Below are 24,620 nucleotides of genomic sequence, written 5' to 3' on the forward strand. Positions count from 1 at the left end.
AAATAATTTGAAGCCTCCTCTGAGCTTCAATCCTTCCTGTCTTTCCGGCTGCTTTTCTTTTCAAATATCGACGATGCCAAAATATGTGAGGACAAGTTGCAAAACTAAGAAAACCTTTTGGTTGCAACACTAAAAAAAGAAAACAATAAAAAAAAAGAAAGATCATTCCCAGTCTGCTGTCATACTTGTGATCACCATTATAAATACCGGTACATTAAAAAAATAAAATCATGGGTGACTGAAAAATCAAATGTAAAAGTCTAAAATGTAAAAAGTGCCCCAAAAGATGGCCAAAATTAATTTTCAAGAAGTTACCAGGCATTAATCCAAATGTTTGGAAGCAGTTATCTGGAATATTGTACATTGCTACACTCTTCATGAATTCAGTTGCCATTGGTCAAATAAAGCTTGAAAGGTACACCAACCAGTCAAGAAAGGCCAACATAATAAAGCAATTATAATGATGGTAACACAAAAATGTATGAAGAAGTATATTATGTGGTGCAAGATAAAAATAGAATGTTTAAAACTGTTGTGGGCGGCCCGGTAGTCCAGTGGTTAGCACGTCGGCTTCACAGTGCAGAGGTACCGGGTTCGATTCCAGCTGCGGCCTCCCTGTGTGGAGTTTGCATGCTCTCCCCGGGCCTGCGTGGGTTTTCTCCGGGAGCTCCGGTTTCCTCCCACATTCCAAAAACATGCGTGGCAGGCTGATTGAACACTCTAAATTGTCCCTAGGTGTGAGTGTGAGCGTGGATGGTTGTTCGTCTCTGTGTGCCCTGTGATTGGCTGGCAACCGATTCAGAGTGTCCCCCGCCTACTGCCCGGAGACAGCTGGGATAGGCTCCAGCACCCCCCGCGACCCTAGTGAGGATCAAGCGGTTCGGAAGATGAATGAATGAATGAATGAATGAATGAATGAATAAAACTGTTGTATATAAAAGTGAACAATTGTTACATTTTAAAATATGCAATAGGTTTTGCTTGGCCGTTTAAGTGTTGTTAATAATTTGACCTCACGTACCAGGATATGTCACTAAAGGTGAAAGGCATCTTCATCAGAGCCGTGGTTCCGGACACCCCTGCCGCACGCTGTGAGAAGCTCCAACCAGGAGACAGGATCCTTGCCGTGAATGGAGTCAGTCTTCTCGGCCCCCACTGCCTAAAGTAAACAGACCATCTCCCAAGAAAATAATATACAGTATTGCAAATCATTTTCAATAACTTTTTTTTTCCTCTGAAACTTTTTCTTTCACCAGCGGCAAGGAGTTGATGCAGTCATCGGGTGATAGATTGAGGTTATTGGTGGCCAGATCAGATTGGATGGCCAAAGTTATACAGACTGAATGCTGACGCCGCAAAAAGCATCCAAATGATTTGTGGACTCATAAATATCATATGACAGCCATCAAAGAATTGGAGCCGAGCTGACATTTTTCAGAAAGGGAGGGGGGTGTAATGCTCAATTTTGGCTGGACCAGCAGTGTGTGTGTTCCCTGCTGAAGGCTCATACATATGAAACCTGGTGTTGAGCTTCATTTCACGCCCACCCTGACCACCACAATGGAGAACTGTATATACTGTGTGTGTGTGTGTGTGTGTGTGTGTGTGTGTGTGTGTGTATGTGTGTGTGTGTGTATGTATGCGTACGTATATACAGTATATATATATATATATATATATATATATATATATATATATAATATATATTAGCGGCTGGATGAAAAATGGGCTACTGGAACAAAGCGGAGATGGGCGAGAGGTGATAACATGGCTCTGTTGGAATGCTACTACTCAAGCAACCCTAGTCAGAGGGGTTACATGCAGAGAATGTGGGCTGAATGGTTACTTCGAAACCCACAGTCACGGTTGACCACGAAACAACTAGTAGCTCAGTGTTCCAACATCCACAAACGGCAACTGCTGTCACAACTTGAGATTGATGAGGTACAACGCAGGTTCCATGGTGAAGGGCCCCAGGCTGCCAGATCAGAGGAGGAGGTCATACAAGAGATTGGGAGGCAAGCCCCAATGAATGCAGATGATGAGATTGGGTAGCCAGCCCCAATGAATGAAATGTTGAGCGAGGCAGCAACTGACCTGAAAGCTAAGATCATGGCGAGAATGAAAGCTGGGCAACCTAGAAACCGATTACAACGGCGATGTGACGTACCATCTGAAAGTCTCATAGAAAGTGTGAATGCAGCACTGAGGGCGATCCCTACCGTAACGATCACAGAAACCAATGAGCTGATATACGCTTCAGCATCAGTGATCCTGGAGACTCTGGGCTATAAGAGCAACCATGGAAGCCATGAGATACGTTACCCACCATGGAAAAGACGGTTGGAGGCTAAGATCAAGGCGGCCCGGAAAGATGTGAGTCAATTGACGGAGGCCCAGAGAGGTGTGATGAAAAGGCCGATACCCGAGAGGTACATCCAGATGTCCATACCTGAAGCACTCGAAACTGCCAAACAAAGGCTCCAAGCCTTGTCCAGTCGCCTAAAGCGGTACACGAAAGAGAATGAGGCCAGACGAATAAACAGGCTGTTCGCAACACAAGCTGCGAAAGTGTACGCTCAGTGGCAGGCTCCTAACAATAGAGCTGACTCACCAAGACTGGAAACTGAAAGGTACTGGAAAGGCATATGGGAGAAGGAGGTTGCACACAACAGCAGTGCACAATGGCTGGTGACACTGAGAGAGGAGCACAGCAAATCCAGGCTTGAACCCTTCTTTTGGCATCGTTCGACATCAAAACTTCCACTCTTGGTCACTTATCCCATCTACAGGCTGAAAAGCAGAATGCAGCATATGACACGACTAGTTAATACAGCGCAGTAGTTACTGTACTCTTTTATTGATAAAGTGTGTCAAAAACGCAAATGATTGGATTATTCACTATACACGTTTCACAACACTCACACCAGAGGAAAAGCAGTGGACTGTCGGACAACATTAATGGCAACATGTCTGGAGAGGCAAGCTATTCACTATACAGGGTCTCGGCTCAAAAGATTTGTGCATTTTGTGGCGAATATGTTGTGTCACCCTAACTCACAACTTCACGGTGTTAAAATGTTCTCAGTTTAATCAGCAGAAAAACTCATTCAAATAAGGTGAATATCCATCTATTCATCATTTCACATTTTGTGACGTGGTTTACTTAATTAGCAAAGTTGTGGAAACATGTTTTGTTAGCATAAAAGTTGAACCAACACACGTGAAAAGGGTTTATACAACAAAACAACATGCGCCATTTTTAATAAACATTTCTTCTGAGTCCAAGAACTAACCAAATAAATTTAAAAAAAGAGAGGGAAACTATTTTGTGTGAAGATGAATTTCCAGAGCAGATAATTAATGTAATTGTCGATCATATTAATTTTGACTTTTTATGTTTGTAATTTAGTACTTTACAGTTGTGAAACACAGCACTGTACTTTATAAGAAATAGAAAGGAAAAATACATTCAGAACTTGTAACAGGGTAGGCGTGACAAATGGAATGTCGCGGCCCCTTGGCTTTTCTCTTTTACCTCAGCATTAGACACCGGAAGTACACGACTGTAAATCGCAGTTGGCCAAAACGACAGGGTGCTGAGATTTTGTTGTTGTCATTTGTGCAGTTTTACACAATGACCGCGGAAGACTTGTACATGATGTACAAAGGGGTGTTGATGCCAACTCTTATACACCCTCCGGAGAGTTTAATGCGCTTCGAGAGGTTCACTTTTCGCCCGGATGACGTTCTCATTGCAACGTACCCCAAATCAGGTAAATTGAGACTGCCTCCACACCCGAAAGTTTTCGTCAAGAATAAAAACCGTATCCGAGGGCACCACAATGTATCATAAAATACGCGCTCAATAACTCAAGCTGTGGGTGAATGCAGACAGTGTCGAAAACTCGTTAAAAAAAAATTGTGAGTCAATGGGGCAGTTGACGTGTCTACACAGGCTCGCCTCAAAAAGCTGCGTTGCTTCCAAAGTCCAGCAGGAGGAAGAGTCATTCGCCCGGTCAGACTTTCTTGGTTTACGACGCAAGCGAATGATACGCCGTGACACGGCAGAAAAAAAAGACTAAAAGGGCAATGCTCAGCTCAGGCTGACACTGAAGTCATTTTATTTTGCATGTTTTATATGCATTAAATACTGAACTTGTTGATGTTTGAGTGTGAATTTTTAACAGGACGTGACATGCTTTAGGTATTGCGTAATTTTCAAAATTATTAGACTTGCTTGCATACAGCATGGTGATATTGCAACAAAAGATAAATACATTACCAACGGTATCATTGTTTTCATTTTTGCTTTCTTCAACTTGATCAGTTATTACACCACACTTTATTGTCATATTGTGATAAAATACTGTAGTCCTTTTCACTCGTGCTAATACTTGTCATAGTGAAGCAAGATCATGAAGTAGATATATGAATCATGTTCATCTCTTGGACATAATAAAACATCTTCGTCGTTAAGGTACAACTTGGATGCAGGAGATCGTCCCCCTGATCATGAGCGGAGGAGATCCATCTTCTGTGGAGACGCTCCACAACTGGGATCGCGTTCCTTGGCTGGAGGAGGCTCATAGTTGCAGCCTCGATCTTGACAACAGGCCGTCACCACGCATGTTCACCACACATTTCCTTCCCCGTATGATGCCGGCGTCATTCTTTGAAGTTAAGCCTAAGGTCTGTCTGATTTATTATTTCTATTGGGGGCAACAGTGAGACAAGAGGCTTTCATTTTAACATCTGTATACGACACGGTAACAAGAAAGAAACAAGACAAGTTGGCAATTCGTCATAAATGGTTGGTCACTTCAACATAATCTGACCAAATTGAGATCCCAAGTGTTCAGTAGGGTTGAGGTCAGGACTGTTAGCAGGCTGCTTTGGTTCGTCTACCTAAAAATTCCAATGGCCGACAAGATATATCTTTATCACTCGTCTGCCTTGCCATCTTGGGTGATCGACCCAGTCTGTGTTGTGGCGATATGGAACTTATCATCATCAAACCAGTGATGCTGCTAACATGTTACTTAGTAACACAATATACATTAATTCAGTATCAGCCAATTTTGGACCAAGTCTGAAAAGACGTTTAAAAACGTCTTTGGGAGTGAATGAGTTAATAGCGGCCATTTTGTATAACAGAATACAACGTGTACTAATTTGTGAACACGCTAACATTTAGTACATTCATTTAAACACATTTTGTGGGTGGATATTATTAACTTGCCGTAGGTCATCTATGTCATGAGGAACCCCAAAGACGTATTTACATCATCCTTCCACTATTGTGCAATGGCCTCCTTCCTGGTTGACCCTGGACCACAGACCGAGTTTCTCCACAAGTTCCTCAAAGGCGAAGGTGATTCAATGCAATACAGTATTCAGATGCAAAACACTGCGCGCAGCATATTTGGAACGGGCTGCGGGTTTTTGCTTTCAATTAAACTATATCTCTATTTTCTAGTTATGTTCGGCTCGTGGTTTGATCACGTAAAGAGCTGGCTTGATTATAAAGAGCAAATATTTTATATCTGCTATGAAGAAATGATAAAGGTAAGGACGGACAGACACACACACGCACGGACATACATTAACAGCCACTGTGAAAGGACAAAGATTTCCCAAATGTCAGATGACTTGACTGTTGTTTCCGGAAGGATCTTCAAGACTCTGTGGCCAGACTTGTTGTTTTCCTGGAGAAATCTTTGGACAATGACGCGATTGTGAAGATAGCAGAGCGATGTGTGTTTAAGAACATGAAAAAGAACAGCATGTCCAACTACTCTGCGGTTCCCAAGGAAATCATGGACACCACAAAGTCTGAATTTCTCCGGAAAGGTACCTTGTATAAGTCCTTGTTTACATATCGCATCAATGGGTGTTGTTTGTGATCAACCTTCTGAGCTAAGCCACACACGAAGTTAGGTTAGTCAAATTTTTATGTTGCAGTAACTCAAGAACTAGGAGCATGCATGAAGGCTAAATCGAGCAGTTTGCCATACTTACTATTTTAAAAATATATATTCCTTATTAGTGCCCTGTGATTGGCTGGCAACCGATTCAGGGTGTCCCCCGCCTACTGCCCGGAGACAGCTGGGATAGGCTCCAGCACCCCCCGCGACCCTCGTGAGGATCAAGCGGTTAGGAAGATGAATGAATGAATGAATATTCCTTATTAGAGATTCCATCTGGCAAATGTGTTCAAAGTTACAACACAGTTTATTGAAATAGAGTGGGCTAACTTTGAGCGTATCTGTTTTGTTTTAGGAATAGCTGGTGATTGGAAAAACCAAATGACGGTCGCAGAAGTGGAGTACTTTGATGCTGTTTACGCAGAGAACATGAAAGATGTCGATTATAAATTTGCGTGGGGTTAAAAGATGCATTTTCACAGACTGCAATTTATTGAGAAGCCCACCCCCTTTTTTTTTGGCTGAAAAAAATGATTCAAGCAAGAAACTGTAAACAAAATCCTTTATATTGTGTAGCACTTCAGGTACAGTACATCCCAGGAAAGGTTGCCTGGTTTTTGGCAAGGAAAACAAATATTGTGCCATATTTTCTGCATGATAAAGCGATTCGGAGTATAAGGCACATCTTCAGTCAATCTTAAAACGGTTTTCATATATATATATACTATACATGTATATGTATGTCTTTGGAAAGACTAGACTGAACACAAAAGAAATTTTATGTGGGCTTTATTCCCGACTGAACAATGAGAAATTGTACAGCTTTAAGATGAAAGTATGAGATGTTAACTGAATTTTAAAATAGTCCGAAAAGGGATCCAAGAGATCAAAGAAAATTATCTAACAGATTAAAGACAATTACGCCACAATAGACAACAGCAGTGGCTTGCTTAATAGGGAAACAGAAATAAAAATATATTATTTCCAAGCCACAATACTTCTTAGTGCAGAACAAATAATCATTACAACCCAATGTTTTGAGATGCTGACTCACTTACTTGTACGTTCCGGTGTGTTGGATGTGTACAAAGCACATGGAAAATCACAAATGAGCTCCCCTCTAAAGAACAGATAACACAGTTCATATACTGTAATTTCACAGTAAAAAAACATATTTACATCTTGTAACATCTTGTAATTAATCGTGATTACCCACGCAATTTTTATCGTTTCTGAATTTCCTTTGATATTTTTTTCTTATTTTTCCCCATTTTAATGCTCTCATCAACATGGAATCATGAATCAGTTTTCTATGTGCAAAATGCAAATATTTTCTGAAATCACAATTTCGATTTTCAATTTTACATGAACATTTTTCACTTGGAGCAGTTATTCACACATAATCTCACACAATATTACTGTCCATCAACAGTGAAAAAAATAGTCACACAACAGCTGCTTTAACAGCTCTTTTTATGGAATCAAAACAGAGCAATATAACAAAGTGCACATCTAAGGTAAACTTGTACTCAGCCTATAGTGGATTTAAGCCATGGTTGCATACTTCATTTTTCTCCAGTTTGCTTTGAACACAGCAGTCAGTATGTTGATTCTGTTGGTCCTTCTTGCGCGGAAGTCTCTCTACGGTTTAGTGTAGACATCATTTCGGATGACTACACTTGGTTAGATGACAACACTGGAGACGTTTTCTTATTTTCAGCGTGGTCTCGACCACTGCACTGTTGAACTCTCAACGTGCCTCAGCGCACAGTCACTGTCAGACGAACACAAAGAAGCTCCACCCGCGTTATTTATATGGCCACGGAACACTGTAACCTTCCACACAAAATAGTTCCAAACATGAAACAATCGCGTCAGTGGCATACATCGTATTCGACAGGCTACCTGCTCTTTATTCACCAGAGGCTCATCAACCTAGTCTCTTATTTCTCTCCCGAAACAGTGTCTTCTCCGCTACGTACAATCTCTGTACACAGCTTGTAATGGAGGCTCGCTGGTAATCCGTAATGGAGTCGTTAGATGCAATGCGAATGATTTCAGCTTGAGTCGAGCTGTGGACAATGTTGACAGGCTTGCATGCAGTAGCCATACATTTCGCTATGGCTTCAGCAAATTTGTTCTTCGTCATGTCATCCATTTTCTTCGCTTTGAAATGATCCACAGCTGTCAGCCTTAGACGAGGGGGCGGAATACTCACATCAGCTGTGTGCTTGGCCATTATGTGGTATTTCAGACTCGACGTGCTATGATGATAGCTCAGTTTACTACTGCAAAACATCCAGGTAACTTTGGTCTTGTCAGTGGAACTATCTGGCAACTTTTTAAAAGTAAACTTTCCATTAATAAACTCCCAAGTATCCGTTTTCGGTGGCTGGCAAAACAGACATGGGCGTGGACTTCTGCAGCGCGCTTGTTTTGTTTTTGGTTGATTTATAGAGCAACGTAACATCCGCTTGTGACGTGTGCCACGTTAATCTCGTGAGAAAAAAATGTATCCGGTTAAAATTCATTTCAGCACAGCATGGAATTATGTTGATCTATGACTGGAATAATAACTCAAAATACTTGGGCCCAGGATTGTGCTCATGGTCATAACCTCTACATGCAAGATAAAATACACGGTTCTTTTAGAGTTGTGTTTTTCAGGACACTGAATCTATTGGCATGTGAGGTGAAGTAAATGTTCAGGTATGAAAGAAATACGAAGTGTGTTGCGGCCATTTTGGAAAATGGCTGCCCTATGGGGCCCACTGTCAAATCTGGGAGGGTCCTATAGAGTATTGTTAAATATTTCTATTGTGCTTGTTGTATGTTTTCATCAAATTTCATGCTTCCTCAAATAAGCATTTTTTTCGGACAAATCCGCAAAACTGTACAAGGGGCTAACTTACAGTAAGTCTGTCGCCAACCAATACAGATTTCCTAAGTAAGGTAACTGCCACGTTGTTGCTTTTTTTTGTCTTCCTTCTCCATGTGATCATGCTTTACATGTGATGACGCATGTGGCCGCATAATGCCCCATGGCTTGGGTTGCCAAATAAGGTTCTTATCTTCCTCCGTTTAAAGGACCCGTTGAACAAAAATGTTCAAAAAACCGCTCACCGCACCAGAATGGGCGCGTTCACAAAACCAGGCAGAAATGCACTGTTCAGTTGTGTCATATTGGTGATATAAAGATAAACAACAATGTCACTTGTATGAGGGCTAATTACATTTATTAATTTTTTTAACTCGTCAAATGCAGATCCGTTTTTTTCCCCCCTGGATTAATTCGTTCTAGAGGATTTTAGAGTTTGATGTTTTTCATGTTTTTTTTAGAAAATCCCACAAAAAATGCACTTGTCACTTTGCGATTTACAGTACAGTATCATGAAAAGGAATCCTCATTGACAGTACTTAATAGCTCCTCTGAGTTTCAATGGAAGAAATTCTGGGGACAAATAAGGAAGCATTCAAAGGCAATTAAAAAGTGCTTTGGCAGAATTCAGGATAGCTGTAGAACCCGAGCACCCTCTGAAGGAGTCGCAACATAGAAAGTTGGGGTTCCACTGTACTGCTCCTGGAAAACAGAAAGCGCACGCGCACACACACACACACACACACACACACACACACACACACACACACACGAGCATCTAAAAGCAGCCAATACAATTGGAAATCTACAGTTAGGTAAAATCTTACAATTTCCGATGAATGTAGAGATTCATCTGTGCTCATTTGAAATAAATTTAAATTCAAAGACTGCCTCCAGACCGACAACATGGATGCACGGTTCCATACTGGGGCTACATTCCTTTAACACTGCCACCTTTCAAAAGTTATTTTTGATCAAGCCAGTCCCATGATTTATTGTTATAATTATTTTGTATTTAACTGATTCAGTGGAAAACATTTTCACGAAGTCACAACAACTTTAGAGCATTTCTGACTGATTTTTCCAAGACCCACTGTTCAACAGAAAATTGTAATCATAGCATTTATGTGTCCCTTCATGTATTTTTTAATTCATCTATGCGTCTTTTTTTTTGTCCATATTTTTTCCATGCATTGTAATGTATAGGTATGAGGTCAAAGAAAAAAAATGTCACCTGCGGTTGAACCCAACCCTTGAAGGGATCGTTGATTGGGCAGAACATTGGCACGTATGTAGTAGGACTTTATGTAAAAATTATGTCAGTCCTAAAATTATCACCATCTGAAAAACTCAGTAGTTATTTAACGGAGGGTTGATTCAAAATTTGACACAGAATTTACCATCTTACACCGTCACTCATTTTTGACTTTTGTAGCTTGTATCGGCTCAATGTTTACCTTTAAACCAAGTTCAATACTAATTGTACTTTTGCCGTAGCCCCCCAAAAATTAAACATCCAATTTTATCAGAACAGTAAATGCTAAAATGAAGTGCACTTTTATAGTGCTGACCGACACCTCATGTTGTCCAAAGCGCTTTACCAAGCCACGCCTTCTAAAATGTACAGAGAAAAGGATGGATGAAAAAGTTTATATTTGCTCTCTCGTCTTACACAATCTGAGAACCACCAGTGTGCCTGCATATTTTAGAGAGAGAGAGATTTTTCCGCACTGTAAATTTGAATGTCCTGTTTTTGTATCAAGTGATGGCTATTGATATATATAATGTTTACAAAATAAAAATGTAATTCATCAATTAATCGTGCATACCGGCCCACCTAAACAACTGGTTGTCCTCATTCTCCGGGTCTTCAAAGGCCTGAGGCGGCGTACACGACCATCGGGTAGTGGCAAGGCTCCAGGCTGCAGCTGTAGACCTCTCATTAGGTCAACAGACCTGGCAGGCGGAACATGCGCTCGCAAAAAGTTTTGCTTCACGAATCCAACTCTGAGTATATATGAAATTTATGTGGGTGGTTCTCAGAAAGCATGGTGAGTGGAGCATGAGAGCCCAAGACAGACCAAACAACAAACCAGGTAAATATTAGATATTCATAGCCTACTGCAGGAAGATCAGGCCCATCTATCATTTTAAGCGTGAGCTGTATGCACATGTGACTGTGTATATACAATGTGTATGTTTTTATTTTAATTTTATAATTAGTTTTTTTTTTTTTTACATGTTTGAAATGTGCAGAATGTAATTTACCTGTATGTGATGTATCACCCTGTCAACGACCTGGGCCTTCAGCAAAGTTATTGTGCAACCTCCAAATCCTCCACCTGTCATCCTGCTGCCAAACACTCCCTCCACCTCCATGGCAACGGACACCAGATCGTCAAGCTCCTTACAGCTCACCTCATATAAATCTCTGACAAAATGGAAGCATCCATAAAAGTCATCACAAACCTCTACTTTGGAAAATCATGGAAATGAGAACTGTGCCTGTGATTTAAAAAAAAAGACAAAAAGAAATGGAAAACTGCAAGAAAATAACAGAAATCTGCACATTTGCAGCCAGATTATAAAAACATTGATAGTTGGCGAACCTAATATGCTCAATCGATAATACAATGAAACTCCTCTACAACGAAACCCACATGGGCAAAAATACCCCCAGTGTGAAAAAATCTTCATGCATTAACACCATCCCCATTTTCCTCCCGCCAATACAACGAAAAAAAACCCCTGTTGCGTTATGCGAAATCTTTTTCTCTGCTCTTGCCTCGCGACGAGATTCACTACAAGTCTAATCCAACAGTGGCCTCTACTGCTTCGTTCGGAAAAGGCAACAGCAACCACCACACTGGTTTACACATGCACAGTAGTCCAGGAAGTATTTGTTATTGTTAGTTTCAAACGCAGCAAGATGCATTTTGCATTGCTAAACTGGCTACAAAATGGACCTTTGGATGTCAAGCAGCTCAAACAAGAATAGCTCTGACGCTGGAAGAGAGGGCAAAAGTGATCAAAACGAAAGACAGAGGAAGCCAGATACTATATCGCAGAAATTGATGTAAGTGAAAGTAAATGCTGATCGTAAATGTCGGAATTTCTTCTTTTTTTCTTTCTACACTGACTATATGAAGTGTCAAATAAGTGTATGCTCATACTTATGCACTATTAGAATTAAAATAAACATACGTTTGTGTGTGCGTGTACACATTCGTTTGGTCGTGTGTGTGTGTGTGTGTGTTTTACATTTGAGATCAAATTTGCTACAGTGAAATACCCCGTGAAAAATTTCTTGCTGCACACATGATTTCGTTGTAGAGGAGTTTCACTGTAATAATGTGTGAATGGTGCGATAGGCTCCAATGGTGGCATGATAAAAATGCAAAAAAAAACAATAAAAGGGTTTAATTTTACAGTACCTGAGGGAATTGTGGCTTTCCACCATGACTTTGCCGAACTCTTGATAGGCACCCGTCTTCAAGTATTCTGCACCTCTGACAGTCCTTTGGATCTCCCCAATAACATGAAAAGCTCGACGATAAATCACATCGTCGAGTTGGTCTCTTGCATCTGAAATGTAGAGTTCAGACAAAGTCAGCTTGTTGCTGGGTTGAGCAGGAACTTGGCATGCGGTGTAGTTTTTGTTTTATTCACTGAACTTCCCTGAAAGAGTATCTGTAAATGTAGAAAAATGACAGGAAAACAGGAAAATATTGCCTCTTGTTATGAGAATACAGGTACAGTTAAAATATAAATAAATGACCATTTTTATTCTTTGCCCCATTCTTTGTTTTTTACATTGTGCAAAACTCTCATTTTTATGCAATAATCAAATTGTAACATATTTGTTACATCTTTTGATGCATTTTTTTATGCTTTATAAAACATGTTGGAATTTCGGGGGGCCTTGGAACGGATTAGGGCATTCACATGGTCTTTACTGACAACATTTTCTAGTTAAGAATTTTTTTCCAGAACATATTAATATTTGAAGTAGAGTTACCACTGTACAATGACTTGCAAATACAGTAATCTCTCATTTATCCATACCTGTCAACTCATACGGTTTAGCCATAGTTCATACGGATTTTGTGGTGAATCTTACGTATATGGCCGTATCGCACAAATCATACGGATTCAGAAAATTTCCGCCCCCCCCAACCCCTAACAGTTTGCTTTTGCCCATAGTGGTGCTAGTCTACTCGAATGCTTTCATTTCCGGTAACTTTCAACGTAAATCACGTGGTTCCTCGTTGAAACCTGAGTGCTGAATGGCTATTTTTTTTTTCTGTGTTTTCAATATTTGGAGTTGGTGAAAAAGGTAACCCCCCCCCCCCCGTATAGGTACCAGTACATGTACATGTGTATGAATATAAAAAAATATTTATAAGGCCAAATTTAATGATATACATGCATGTAGAAGTACATTTTGTCATTATTAACATTACTTAATGCTGTATACTAATAGATTTAACAGTATATATAAACATGTATAAATTAGGTTAGGTTAGTGTATGAATAACAAAATACAGTAAACATATACATGTAGTACTGATTATGTTGCTCAATGTGACTCGCTGTTGTTTTGCTGACTTTCGCCGCTTCTCCCGGACCGTTTGCAGACTTAAATTTTTTTTAATTAACATGTTTGAAAAAAATCTGATGCACTGAAGCCACGATAAACGAACCGCGAAATAGCGAGGGATCACTGTATTGTTCAACATACGTCTTCAGTAATTGAACGCACTACAAAGACATCTAATTTTCAAACTGATTAACTTTTTTAAAGCAAATAATCATTAGCTTAGAATTTTATGGCTGCAACATATTTCAAAAAAAGCTTAGACAGGTGGCAAAAAAGAATGAGAAAGTTAGATTGCTCATCAAACACCTGTTTGGAACAACAAACAGGTGAACAGGCTACCAGGGAACAGATCAAAAATCTAAAAAGTACTTTTTTTACGACAGTGATTTATTGTGCTCACATTTATTATTTTTTTTAACTGCGCTCAGATCAATACCAAAATATGCTGTATCATACATACACCACTAATGGCAGAAAAATATAAGGAATGAGGAATGCACAAGAAATGAAGAATGGTCATGGCTTGACTAAAGTGTTGCCTCGAATAGTCTGGAATAAGATGATAAAAATGTTGTGCAAACCTTCCAAGTCATTCATGGTCACATCTCTTAGACTGGGTTTCCCCAAGATTGAGGCAGCCTTTTCACACTGTGCACGTCTCAAGGCATAGTTGCTACTTGCCAAAGAATGTTTGACATTGGAGTTGGTGATGAGAAAGACGAGATCTGGAACTGTTAACTGGACTGGGGTGGACTCCAGCGACCTGCAGGAAATGACAACTCAACTCAATTGTATTTATAGAGCACTTTCGAACAGCCATCGCTGCATACAAAGTGCTGTACATGGAGCAATCTAACATATACAATAAACAGTAAAACAAATCGGTAACAAAGACGGTAGAAATCACTGAACAGTAGAACCAAGAACAAATCTAAGTAATGCTGAGCCGAATGCCAAAGAATACAAGTGGGTTTTGAAGATGGGCAGCGAGGCGGCTTGCCGAATGTTCAGTGGGAGGTCATTCCAGAGAGAGGGACCAGCAACAGAAAAGGCTCGATCCCCTCTGAGCCTCAGTTTAGTTCTTGGTACTTCTAACAACACAGCCATACAAGGTGAAGAGCCTGGACTCAATTTTGTCTTCTCCTCTGACTGCTTAAGATACCGGATTTACTTTAAAGAGCATCTAAAAGCATTCAATTTTCCATTTGTAATTATATGTGTCATGTCCGTGTTTGTGACCAGTTCTCATGGCTTTATTACAGCTGCAGAGGTTTTGAAGGCTGTATATAAATAAAGCTGTATAGTATTGTAATCCTTTAGCGTAGCTCCGAGTGCAGGGGTCGGCAACCCAAAATGTTGGAAGGGCCATGTTGGACCAAAATAAACAAAAAAACATACTGTATGTCTGGAGCCGCAAAAAATAAAAAGCCTTATAATGAAGGCAACACATGCTGTATGTATCTATACGTGCTATATTAGCCTGCTCTGTTAAAACCACGAGTGTTAAATTCATATTCCATATCATTTCAAATTGGATGCTGAGCAACGTGGAATGAATAGTCTAAATAGCAGTGTGTGAGAATGTATGCGTGTGTGTGAGAGATGTTGAAATGTAAGTGGAAAGCAACAATAAAAAAATAGAAAAATAAAAGTGTGGTAATTGTACATACAGGTACTTCTATAAATTACAGATTGTCCAACAAGAAGCCAAAAGATGACGACTCCTTGCTTTGGTGGTGGAAAGAAAGGTAAATAAAATTATTGCACCTCACTCTGCCGCAAAATATATTTGCAACTTTTTATGTTTCCATAATTTATAGGTTGTGCATCTGGATGTGGTGGGATGACTCGATGTGGTGACAAACAGGATGGAAGCCAAAAACCATCCTCTCCACAGCTGCACTTTCGTTCATTGTTCAATTTGCACTTTTGTTCATAGTTCAATAGTTTTGTTGTGTGCCAATAAATTATTTTGCAATAAAAACATTATTTGTAATGTTCTTTTGTAGGAGGAACACATTATTGAGTTATTTGAGCTGTCACTAAAGCAAACTTCTTCTTTCTACATACATTCTTGCTGCTGGAGGCTGTAAATTTCCCCATTGTGGGACAAATAAAGGATATCTTATCTTAAATGATGCTTGAAATGCATGCTTTTACAAAAAGCTAATTTTCTCTGGATTTCTGCAGAAAATCGGCCTTTTCCATCAAACTTAGCAGTTTTCTAATACTGATTGCCAACGAACGGAGAAAGATATAAATAAACTTTTTTTCTACTGAAAGAAGCAAGTCTCACCTTTCTTTTGACAGGTTGCATGTTTATATAGCCATAGAACAGAAAATTCGATGCGCCTTGCAAATCAGTCAAAATTCAGTAAAATGTGAGGGATTGAGGGGGTCGCTCCAGTGAAAAGGGGTGGTATTCAATGAGTTAAGCTGATGGCCCCGTAATCCACCCTCGGGTTTTTCTTTCATTAACAGAGGGGTATCAAAGTTTGTGTTCCAAGAGTTTACTCTTCCTTGAAATGTACCATACCTGCAGTCAATAAGCAACGCATGCCCCTCCATCCCAAGAACCGACACGAGCTGATCCATGATGCCACAAGGCACACCGGCATGAGTGTGCTCAGCCTGCTGGCATGCAATTGCTTTGGATACTTTGTCTCCGTCATCTATTGAAAAACAAGCAAAAAGAATCAGAAAAATATGAAGGCTCATACAACAATTTCTACAATCACAATCCCCAGGCACCGTTATTGTTTATCACAGATTTTTCAAAAATCCAGTCCCTTATCTCGAAGTATAGCCAAGTCATTATTTTAAGTGACTTGCATTTCAAAGATCCATTTGACTCATTTGCAGCTGATTTCTATAAAAATGTTCTTAACATGAAATTCACTCAACGTATTTATCAACCCACTCATATCCACAGGTCATACACTGGAACTCATCATTACCTCAGAACTGTCAACACACATCTCCCCCGTTCAAGATTTAGCAATCCCAGATCACCGTTGTAGGTTTAAGACAATTCTTTTTTATTTGAGAAATTCTGGAATGCAACTGGGGGAAGTCTAATCACTGACTTGCCAGTCAGCTGTGATTCTGTATTTTAATTTATTTGTTTTTCTGTGTAAAATATGAGCACAGGCTCAATAAAATTGGGACACTGGTTTACACATACACACATGAATGAATACCACTATTACACCGATCCGACCTGTTATGCATGTAGGATGTCTAATTAACTGAACGTGGTTTTGTTTTTGAGGGGGAAAGGTTTTGCATATTTTGTCACTCATGGGCTGGAGCCTATCTATCAGAGCTGTCTTCAGGCGGTAGGCGGGGTACGCCCTAAACTGATCGCCAGCCAATCGCAGGATTAGACAAACAACCATCCGCGCTAACATTCACACCTTGAGAGAGAATTTAGAGAATTCCATTAACCTGCTATGCATGTTTTTGAAATGTGGGAGGAAATCGGAGTAAAGAGAAAACCCACGCAGGCACGGGTAGAACATGCAAAATCCACACGGGAAGAGTTGGGCGATATGTATCGTAAAGTCGATAATGAATAAATATCAAGGTGGGTGAATGTAAATAACGAAGAATACTGCTTTGGGAAAGAATAATAAAACAACAACAAACCTGTAATAATGAATAGCGCTGAAAAGAAAATAGGCTCACAAGAATGCTGGATAGGCCTTCAAACTATACAGGCAAAGCAGTTGCATTTGGAGCAAAACACAAAGGATAACAAGAAAACTCACTGAGAATTTCATTTTTTAAAAACCTTTCCCTTAAATGCAACGGCGGTGAGCATCCCAAAAAAGGTTCATTGGGCTGCTTATGTCACCTGCAGCATGGTAGTTGTTAGTTTGAGGCAAGGCGCTGTAACAGCAAGAGAGCAAGTTCACCAACAAGCTTCGACTACTCAGTAGTGTTTAGCAACCAGTAGTCACTAATGGCTGCTAAACACTTTGCGGGTCTGCTCTTAGCTCAGGAATCGCAGCCTCCATCAACTCACCTCTGTGATTGTGGCGAATAAACATAACATCTTACAAATGTCATCCTTACGAATGGATTACAAAGAGTAATTATCAGAGGTAAGGAAGGAGATGCCATGATCCTTGCTAAGCTAATGTAATAATGTTATCGATAGTGAAAGGCCTAATTCGGCCTTTCACTATCAATAACATTGCACAACACAGTGCACCTGAATGAGGGGGTACATAAAATAGCAGACAATTTAAAAGTGTCTGGAGAGAAAATTAATACAAAATAATGCTACACACAAAACAAGAAATTGGCCAGCGTCCCGTACGTCAGCTGGGAAGTGGCCTACAATATTGAAGGTACAGTGTGTAGAATTTAATTTACCGGTAATCAAGTGTTGAACTAATAGAATGCAAAAACTTGCGCTCAACGTGCTTGCATTTTGAAGCACATGCAATGCGGAGCATCAGAGAGACTATACCTATTTGTTCATTGGCAAGATATCCTTTATTAAGATATCCTTTATTTGTCCCGCAATGGGGAAATTACAATCAGAATTCAGAAAGGAAAAACGCTGGGTAGGGAGAGGGAAAAAAAACGCGCTCGAACTATCCTCTTCCGAGGATAATTTAAGTCCAGGATAAAAAAAAGACCCTAGCACATGAATAAGCATATGACAGTTCCAACAAGTCACAAGACATAACATGTATAAGGGGAGGATGAATGGGGAGGGGGGGGGGGTGTGTGTGTAACCGCGACGCGGCCAAACAATGACCAGCTGCACGGTTCACCGTTGCGCTCCGCATTTTCGAACCACGTCACGGGGGGAAAAGAATCGGAGCGATGAAGACGGTGATAACAACGATGTGTATGCACGTGTGCTTCTCCAGTCGTGTATGTGTATGCGTGTACAGGTCATAGCTGCTTCGTCGAGGTCTGCTCATCATGAAGACAGTCCCGGCTTATCAATCCATGGCCAAGAAGGAGGGGGGGGGGGGGGCGCCCTAGACTCCATGCGTATTTCCATCCAGGGGAAAGGCCAAATAGCGTTGTTTGTTTTGGAGAGACGGCCGCCAACAATTCCAGACAGTCTTGGTCTGTATCTATCACTGGCGGCAATCATTCAGATCCAAAAATTAAAATTGAATTCCAACGTCTCCATGGTATTTTCAATCACGCGGAGTCGCTCCAAAAACCGCAAAGTTGCAAAAGTCGCAACAATATTGCGGTTGAGCTCAGTCACAGCTTGAGTCTGAGTGTTGGACATTCGCGCCAAGCCATCCAGAGTGACCATCAGCTTCTTCACTTCCAATAGAGCCGCTCCCGTCGGTTGAAATTTGCGATAGAACAGCAAGCTGCCAACACCAAACAGCAGCATACCTGTTATCAAAAGACCAATGATGTAGATGTCTTCCACATCCTCCACGGACAGTACTGTCAGGCACACCAGTCTCCACTTTCTCCATGGATCAAGGGCGTATCCGGCAGCAAGTGTCCCCGGAGGGCAAGCAAGCCCCCCACTGCCCGCTCTTTCCGTCGAAAAAAATTTGTCGATTACATCGAGAGACCAGCCAATTAATTCCATGGTTAGTTCTTCGGATGAAAACACGGTAGTAGGCTAGGAGAAAGTTAGACAAAGACAGCACAAAGACTAAGTGGCGAGGGCAGGGGAGCTGTGCAAAAAGCGTCCGCCTTCGTCGAGAGCCAAGCCATCACAACTTTCATTGGCAAGCTGTTACTACGTGAATCATGTAAATACAAATGGTATTACAAACAATTGATTGCACAAACAGGCACACAAACTAAATGTCCTTATAAGTCTTGCTTGTCTCCTTCTTCCTTCGTTTCGTCAGTAGTTAATTACATTTTCCAAGATGGCGCCCGAGTAGGCAGCCTTCAGCAAGTGCTCTTCAAGAGCCTTGCTTTTTTGTTCTTTTTTTGTTGTTTTTGTCTTTTGTTTTGTCACATGTTGTTTGTTGTTTCATCGTGTGGACCTGATATGGACTGTTTTCAGCGTTTTTTGGCCACGACATTCGTCAAAGGAGAAGCATCTGTGCTTGGTGGTTGTGCCTTCTTGGCAGCACGCCTGTGCCAGCACAGATTTTTATTGGGAGGAATGTCGGCGCCATTGACTGTCGGTGCTGGACAGACCTGGGGCGCTTGTGTTTTTTGCGCCTGTAAGGGGCAGCATTTTTCACAACCTCGTTTTGTTCAGTGGAGATGTCAGCGCTGTTGGACAGTCGGCGTTGGTGCGGTGGGATGAATGGCTGCTGAAGTTGAGGATGAGGAGAGAGGAGCGTTGGCGCAGAGCGCCGATGCGTATTTGGAACCGAGAGTCGCCGCTTGGAATTGAAATGGATTTCCATGGGACAGGGGAAGTGAACCATCTCTTTTTTCGTCAATGGATGCTACAGCTTCTTGTTGACTTTGAAACTTAGCTTGTAGCCGATGTGTGCACATTTTGAGCATGACGTCTCTGATCCACTGGTTAAAGGACACTTTGATTCTCTTCTCTTTCATATCAAACTGCTTCAAACAACAAAGCGTGTGATGGAAAAGTGGTTAGGACTGCACGACCGTCCATGTTTTATGTTATGTGTTGTGTTTATTATTTTACTTTGTTAACTGTTTTGTTAAGCCCTTTGTTACAGCTGCCGCTGTTGTGAAAGCGCTATATAAATCAGCATGTATTGTATTGTATTGTAATTATGCTTTTGGTATTATTTTCTTTTCATAATGGTCGTGCAGATCTCACAAAGTTGCTTGTTTGAGTGGGTGTTGGCGAATGCATGTCAATTAGTGTCGGGCAGAACCCTTTCATGTTACAATTGGTTCCTGCTAATAATCACCACTAGATGGCATAGGAACACTAAAAAGGAAACAACTCAATGGGGACTATAGACAGACTGGAACTACCAACATATATGAGGCGCATCCCGATTATACAATACAATACAATACATGCTGATTTATATAGCGCTTTCACAACAGCGGCAGCTGTAACGATTATAGGGCGCATTGTCTGCTGTTGGGAAAAATGAATGCTTTTAGGTATTTTAGGAAAGGACAGAGCCGACTCTTCCTACTCAGGAAACTGAGGTCTTTTGGGGTTCAAGGGTCACTCCTTAAGACGTTCTATAACTCGGTGGTGGCCTCGGCCATCCATTATGGCATTGTCTGCTGGTCAGGCAGCATCTCAGCCCGGGACAGAAAGAGACTGGAGCGACTGGTCAGGAAGGCCAGTTCTGTCCTGGGTTGCTCCCTTGACACTCTGGAGGAGTTGGGCAACAGAAGGATGCTAACTAAGCTAAAAGCTATGATGGCCAGTCCCTCCCACCCCCTCCAGCCCGCTCTGACAGCACTTGGTAGCTCCTTCAGCCAGAGACTGTTACACCCGCGCTGCAAGAAGGAGAGATACCGACGCTCGTTCCTACCGACTGCTGTCAGGCTGATGAATAAAAAATAATAATCATAATAATAATAATAATTAAATGATGTGAAGAAAAATTGTAAATAGTACTGCGATTTATCCATTTTGTGTTCATATTGCATTTAATTGAAAGATGTTTGTTGTTTTTTTCTCTTTCTTCTTTCTGCATACATTCTTGCTGCTGGAGGCTGTAAATTTCCCCAGTGTGGGACGAATAAAGGATATCTTTTCTTATCTTATCTTAGGTGCATCTGATAGTGCCGATAATACGGTACATTCGTGAAGTTCGTCTCCTTTGGTTATTCGTAGCAGAACATCACGTCAAAACATGGCAGCCTCCCATAGGAGACACACCTTATAATAATAATAATAATAATAATACATTTTCAAGACACCCAAGGACACTTTACAATAACAAAAAACACAAAACAATACGGGTTAAGCAGAGGCAGCCAAAACTCGCCAGCGTTCATCTAATATAGTTAGTGATTACTTGACCTACATTTAAAAAAAAATAATTAATTAATTTAAAGAAAACCTTGATGTATTGGAACATTTTGTTTAGTATGTTATTGAAATTAATCATTGTTTTTTGAAATAATGAAAATTAATAAATCAACTTTTTTACACATTTTGTATACTCTTTAAAAGTATCTTAATTCTGAGGATAAATGATTCAGAAAATAGATGCATAGATGAATGCATGTAATGTCACAAATGTCACAATACTGACCTGAGATTTGAATGTGACTTTTGATATCTATGCAATAAATGTTCTCAAACTTTCACAGTAGAGATCATTTTTATTTTTTTATTAACTTTCTGTCAAAATCTTTTTTTACTTCTTATATGGATTGATATTTACATTTGTGCAAAAATATGTGGGCGACTTTGTTTCTTTTTACATTCAATAATTTCAAATAGCAACAGTAGCAATGTATGCACTTCTGATTCAATACTGATATATTTAGTGTCACTTCAAAATAAATTGTTGTATATACTTTTTGTCAAATATTTTTTTAAGAATAAATGGAAACTGATCATGGTATATTGTTATCGTGATCTAAAAATGGCTTACATCGTGATAGAAGATTTCCATCCCACACATTATGTTTTTGTTCAATTAAACGCTTATAATTAAAACTAATATACATTTTAATTTTAATTAAAAACACTTGGGAGAAAACTGAACAAAAACAGCATACTCTTAAGAGTTTTTAATATAGTGTAACTGTTGATCTCTGACCTGGCTTGAGTTGCTGCAGAAATGTGTAAAAGGCCACTTCCAAAGAAGCTGAGCTAGAGAGACCTGCTCCAAGAGTGACACTGGAGACCACCACAGCTTTGAAACCTGGGAGTGGGTGAGCTGAAAAACAGAAGATAATCGAAGATAATCAACTGTCAAAGGCAAAGAGCCTGCCAACACCTCTACACACCATAAAGACAAAAGTACAGTATATGATGCCTTCCAGAGTCACAGGGCAAATCCATCTCCCTTCTTCATCAATGGCGACCTCATGGAGATGGTCCTCACTTTCAATTTTCTCTGCACCGTATCCAGTTGCAAGAAAAATCATTTTTTTTGTTGAAAAATGACTAGCTTCATTTTCCCACAAATTTCGAAATATGAATGGTCTAGGTATGGACAGCGGCTGGATCTATGTAATTCTTGTGTTACGTGCATAATGCAGTGCTGTGATCTAAAAACTCTGCGGCTGAAGGCAGAAGCTATTGCATATCAAGGCAGAAATTCCACCACCGTATTCATAATCATCCAACCACAAATCGCCATTTGGAGTGAATTAAACTTTGAAATGACAATGCAACATCCCACTGCATTTTTTAAACAGAAAAATACAGGTTTCCCTGTATTTGGAAATGAAAGTTGCCGGTTGGAATTTAAACGGATTTACATGGGACAGGAGAGGTGAACCAATTTCTTTTTTCGTCAATGAACACTACTGCTTCTTGTTGCCTTTCAAATTTAGCTTGTAGCCGACAAGTGCACATTTTGAGCATGACGTTTCTGATCCACTGGTGAAAGGACATTTTGTATTCTCTATTCTTTCATCTAGAACTGCTCAAAACAACAAAGCGCATGAGGGAAAAGCGGTTAAGTGTGCACGACTGTCTGTGTTTTTATGTTATGTGTTGTGTTTATTATCTGATGATGATACTAGGGTAGCCTGTACTACCGGAGACAAATTCTGTGTGTGTTCCACATGCTTGGCCAATGAAGATGATTCAGATTTTATTTTATATTTTATTTTTTTGTAAACGGTTTTGTAAAGCGATTTGTAACAGCTGCAGCTGTTGTGAAAGTGCTGTATAAATCAGTATGTATTGTATTGTGTATTGTATTGATATGGTAAAAACAACTAGAAAAGAAACACTTGAATCATATTTTCTCTTTGTTATTCTGGACGAAGACCACAAGCCTCTTCCCCGGTTTCCCCTGCTCTGTTTAATGAGTAATAAATACTTTTTTTCTCACATGTTTTCGTGATAATACTGTGTGTCTCTATATTTTACCACAGTATATTTAATTTGAACCACATGCTGGTTTAAAAAGAAGGCAAAAACTTAATTTCAGGGATGCAATGGATTAATTGCATTTTCTATTTTATTTCAATGGCAAATATTACCTCTATTTATGAACTTTGGAGTTCCACTCCACTGTACATTAACCACAGTCCTACCTCTCCGAACAAAACCACTCTGGTGGGCGTCAGAGTGAATTTCCGAACATAAGTTACTTGAAATGAGCCCAGTATATTAAAGGGCGTTGTGATAACTTCAGCTATGAATTGGCCCTTCTAGTAAATAATAGTTGTGTATTTTACCTCTGTAGTGATGTATAACGCCTCTAACATAGTTGGCCCAGTGTGGTAACCCTGGAGAGAGTGGGAGTCCCTCACTTGGCAGCCCTGGAGAGAGTGAGAATGTTCCTTTTGGCAGTCTCAGGTCTACTCTCCTGGGTTCATCGGCATGCTCGCTCGCAGTGACAATGGTAGCTTCCGGATCAGATGAGGCACTTCCAACCACCACAGTGACCAGGGGTAATGCCTGGCTGACAAATGCAATTTTGGTCACTGAGCAATTTCCGTCTCTGTCACGAGGGTCGTAGCAACAAAATGTTTTACCATTGGAAGTACGTATCCCTGGTTGTAGTCCGTGTGCTCCCCGATCAGGTTGACCCTTCCCGGAGCACACGCTGCAAACTGAGGAGCTTCATCGTCAAAAATGCGTTTGAACAAAGAAGTGGCCTCCGAAACAAGCTGATCCAAGCTTGGTAACGGAGTGGCCATTCTGTTGAAGTTAACTGTAACTCGTAATGCGGAGACGAATTATGCCGAGGCTTTAAATTGTGTCCGGAAGTACATTAACTTAGACAGCCACGCATCGAAACTTGATTCGCGCTAGAGCTTGACGTCACAAATTGTATATTGTCCCTTGAAACTTATCGTTATTTTTGTTTTTTATGTGGCTTTTATATTCTTTATTTCCTCCCAGGCATGTTTTGTGCATTTGCTGAAGTGTGTTATTTCAATAATAAAAATTTGTATATGTCTGGATACGTTGTTTAAGTAAAGTTTTGGGTTTTTAAATCAGGAACAACCTCTCGAGAAATGTAGCTTGAGTTGTTATTGATAATTTTGATTGACTTCACTCTCAAATTGGAAAAATTGGTTTAATTTTGTTTCTTCAATGACAGCAAAAAAATATAAATCTAAACCAGTGTTTGTTATAAATGTTAGAATTGTTCTTGTGCCAATGGCCCATTTGTTT

General features: G+C 40.3%; 3 protein-coding genes and 1 long non-coding RNA gene across 8 annotated transcripts in view; 2 read left to right on the forward strand and 2 right to left on the reverse strand.

Moving 5' to 3' along the window:
* Nucleotides 1-1,595, forward strand: part of LOC127604123 (ras-associating and dilute domain-containing protein-like) — a 40,087-nt gene extending 38,492 nt beyond the window's left edge. For 2 of the 3 annotated variants that reach the window (XM_052071033.1, XM_052071031.1), the window contains 2 exons: nt 1,025-1,164; nt 1,257-1,595. In XM_052071033.1, the coding sequence (XP_051926993.1) occupies nt 1,025-1,164; nt 1,257-1,350 (234 nt within the window). In that variant the 3' untranslated portion in view covers nt 1,351-1,595. The remainder of the gene's footprint in view (nt 1-1,024; nt 1,165-1,256) is intronic. The other variant, XM_052071032.1, reaches the window with a different exon arrangement.
* On the reverse strand, nt 656-24,239 carry LOC127604203 (galactokinase-like). Of its 2 annotated transcripts, none has more exons than XM_052071216.1 (8): nt 23,975-24,239; nt 23,675-23,897; nt 22,078-22,197; nt 15,942-16,077; nt 13,987-14,168; nt 12,240-12,390; nt 11,074-11,236; nt 656-861 (listed from the first exon to the last, which is right to left on the reverse strand). In XM_052071216.1, exons 1-8 carry the CDS (start codon nt 24,137-24,139, stop codon nt 799-801), a joined length of 1,203 nt encoding a protein of 400 aa, XP_051927176.1. In that variant the 5' UTR covers nt 24,140-24,239; the 3' UTR covers nt 656-798. The 2 variants fall into 2 exon arrangements, with proteins under 2 accessions (XP_051927176.1, XP_051927175.1); XM_052071215.1 differs by lacking the exon at nt 656-861 and adding an exon at nt 9,241-9,507 and having other exon boundaries at nt 23,975-24,238.
* On the forward strand, nt 3,533-6,406 carry LOC127604223 (sulfotransferase 2B1-like). 2 transcript variants are annotated; one of them, XM_052071248.1, is made up of 6 exons: nt 3,533-3,776; nt 4,498-4,692; nt 5,248-5,374; nt 5,480-5,568; nt 5,673-5,853; nt 6,283-6,406. In XM_052071248.1, exons 1-6 carry the CDS (start codon nt 3,744-3,746, stop codon nt 6,390-6,392), a joined length of 735 nt encoding a protein of 244 aa, XP_051927208.1. In that variant the 5' UTR covers nt 3,533-3,743; the 3' UTR covers nt 6,393-6,406. The 2 variants fall into 2 exon arrangements, with proteins under 2 accessions (XP_051927208.1, XP_051927207.1); XM_052071247.1 differs by having other exon boundaries at nt 3,534-3,776; nt 4,481-4,692.
* LOC127604328 (uncharacterized) lies at nt 9,642-10,421 on the reverse strand. The gene is made up of 2 exons (XR_007963259.1): nt 9,858-10,421; nt 9,642-9,759 (listed from the first exon to the last, which is right to left on the reverse strand). It is a non-coding gene; the product is annotated as an uncharacterized LOC127604328 (long non-coding RNA).
* Nucleotides 24,240-24,620: the final 381 nt, after the last annotated feature.

This window comes from Hippocampus zosterae, chromosome 7 (assembly GCF_025434085.1).
Source record: "Hippocampus zosterae strain Florida chromosome 7, ASM2543408v3, whole genome shotgun sequence".
NCBI lineage: Eukaryota > Metazoa > Chordata > Actinopteri > Syngnathiformes > Syngnathidae > Hippocampus > Hippocampus zosterae.

Bases quoted from the DNA above. Each gene is read 5' to 3' on its own strand.
- LOC127604203 (XM_052071215.1), bottom strand. From the start codon at position 24,139: ATGGCCACTCCGTTACCAAGCTTGGATCAGCTTGTTTCGGAGGCCACT. The intron at 22,198-23,674 runs GTAAAATACACA...TCTGTTTTTCAG, and splicing joins CGTTATACATCACTACAGAG to CTCACCCACTCCCAGGTTTC. The intron at 9,508-11,073 runs GTAAATTACATT...TCTGTTTTCCAG, and splicing joins GGGTGATACATCACATACAG to GAGCAGTACAGTGGAACCCC.
- LOC127604223 (XM_052071247.1), top strand. From the start codon at position 3,638: ATGACCGCGGAAGACTTGTACATGATGTACAAAGGGGTGTTGATGCCA. The intron at 5,569-5,672 runs GTAAGGACGGAC...TGTTTCCGGAAG, and splicing joins GCTATGAAGAAATGATAAAG to GATCTTCAAGACTCTGTGGC. The intron at 5,854-6,282 runs GTACCTTGTATA...GTTTTGTTTTAG, and splicing joins GTCTGAATTTCTCCGGAAAG to GAATAGCTGGTGATTGGAAA.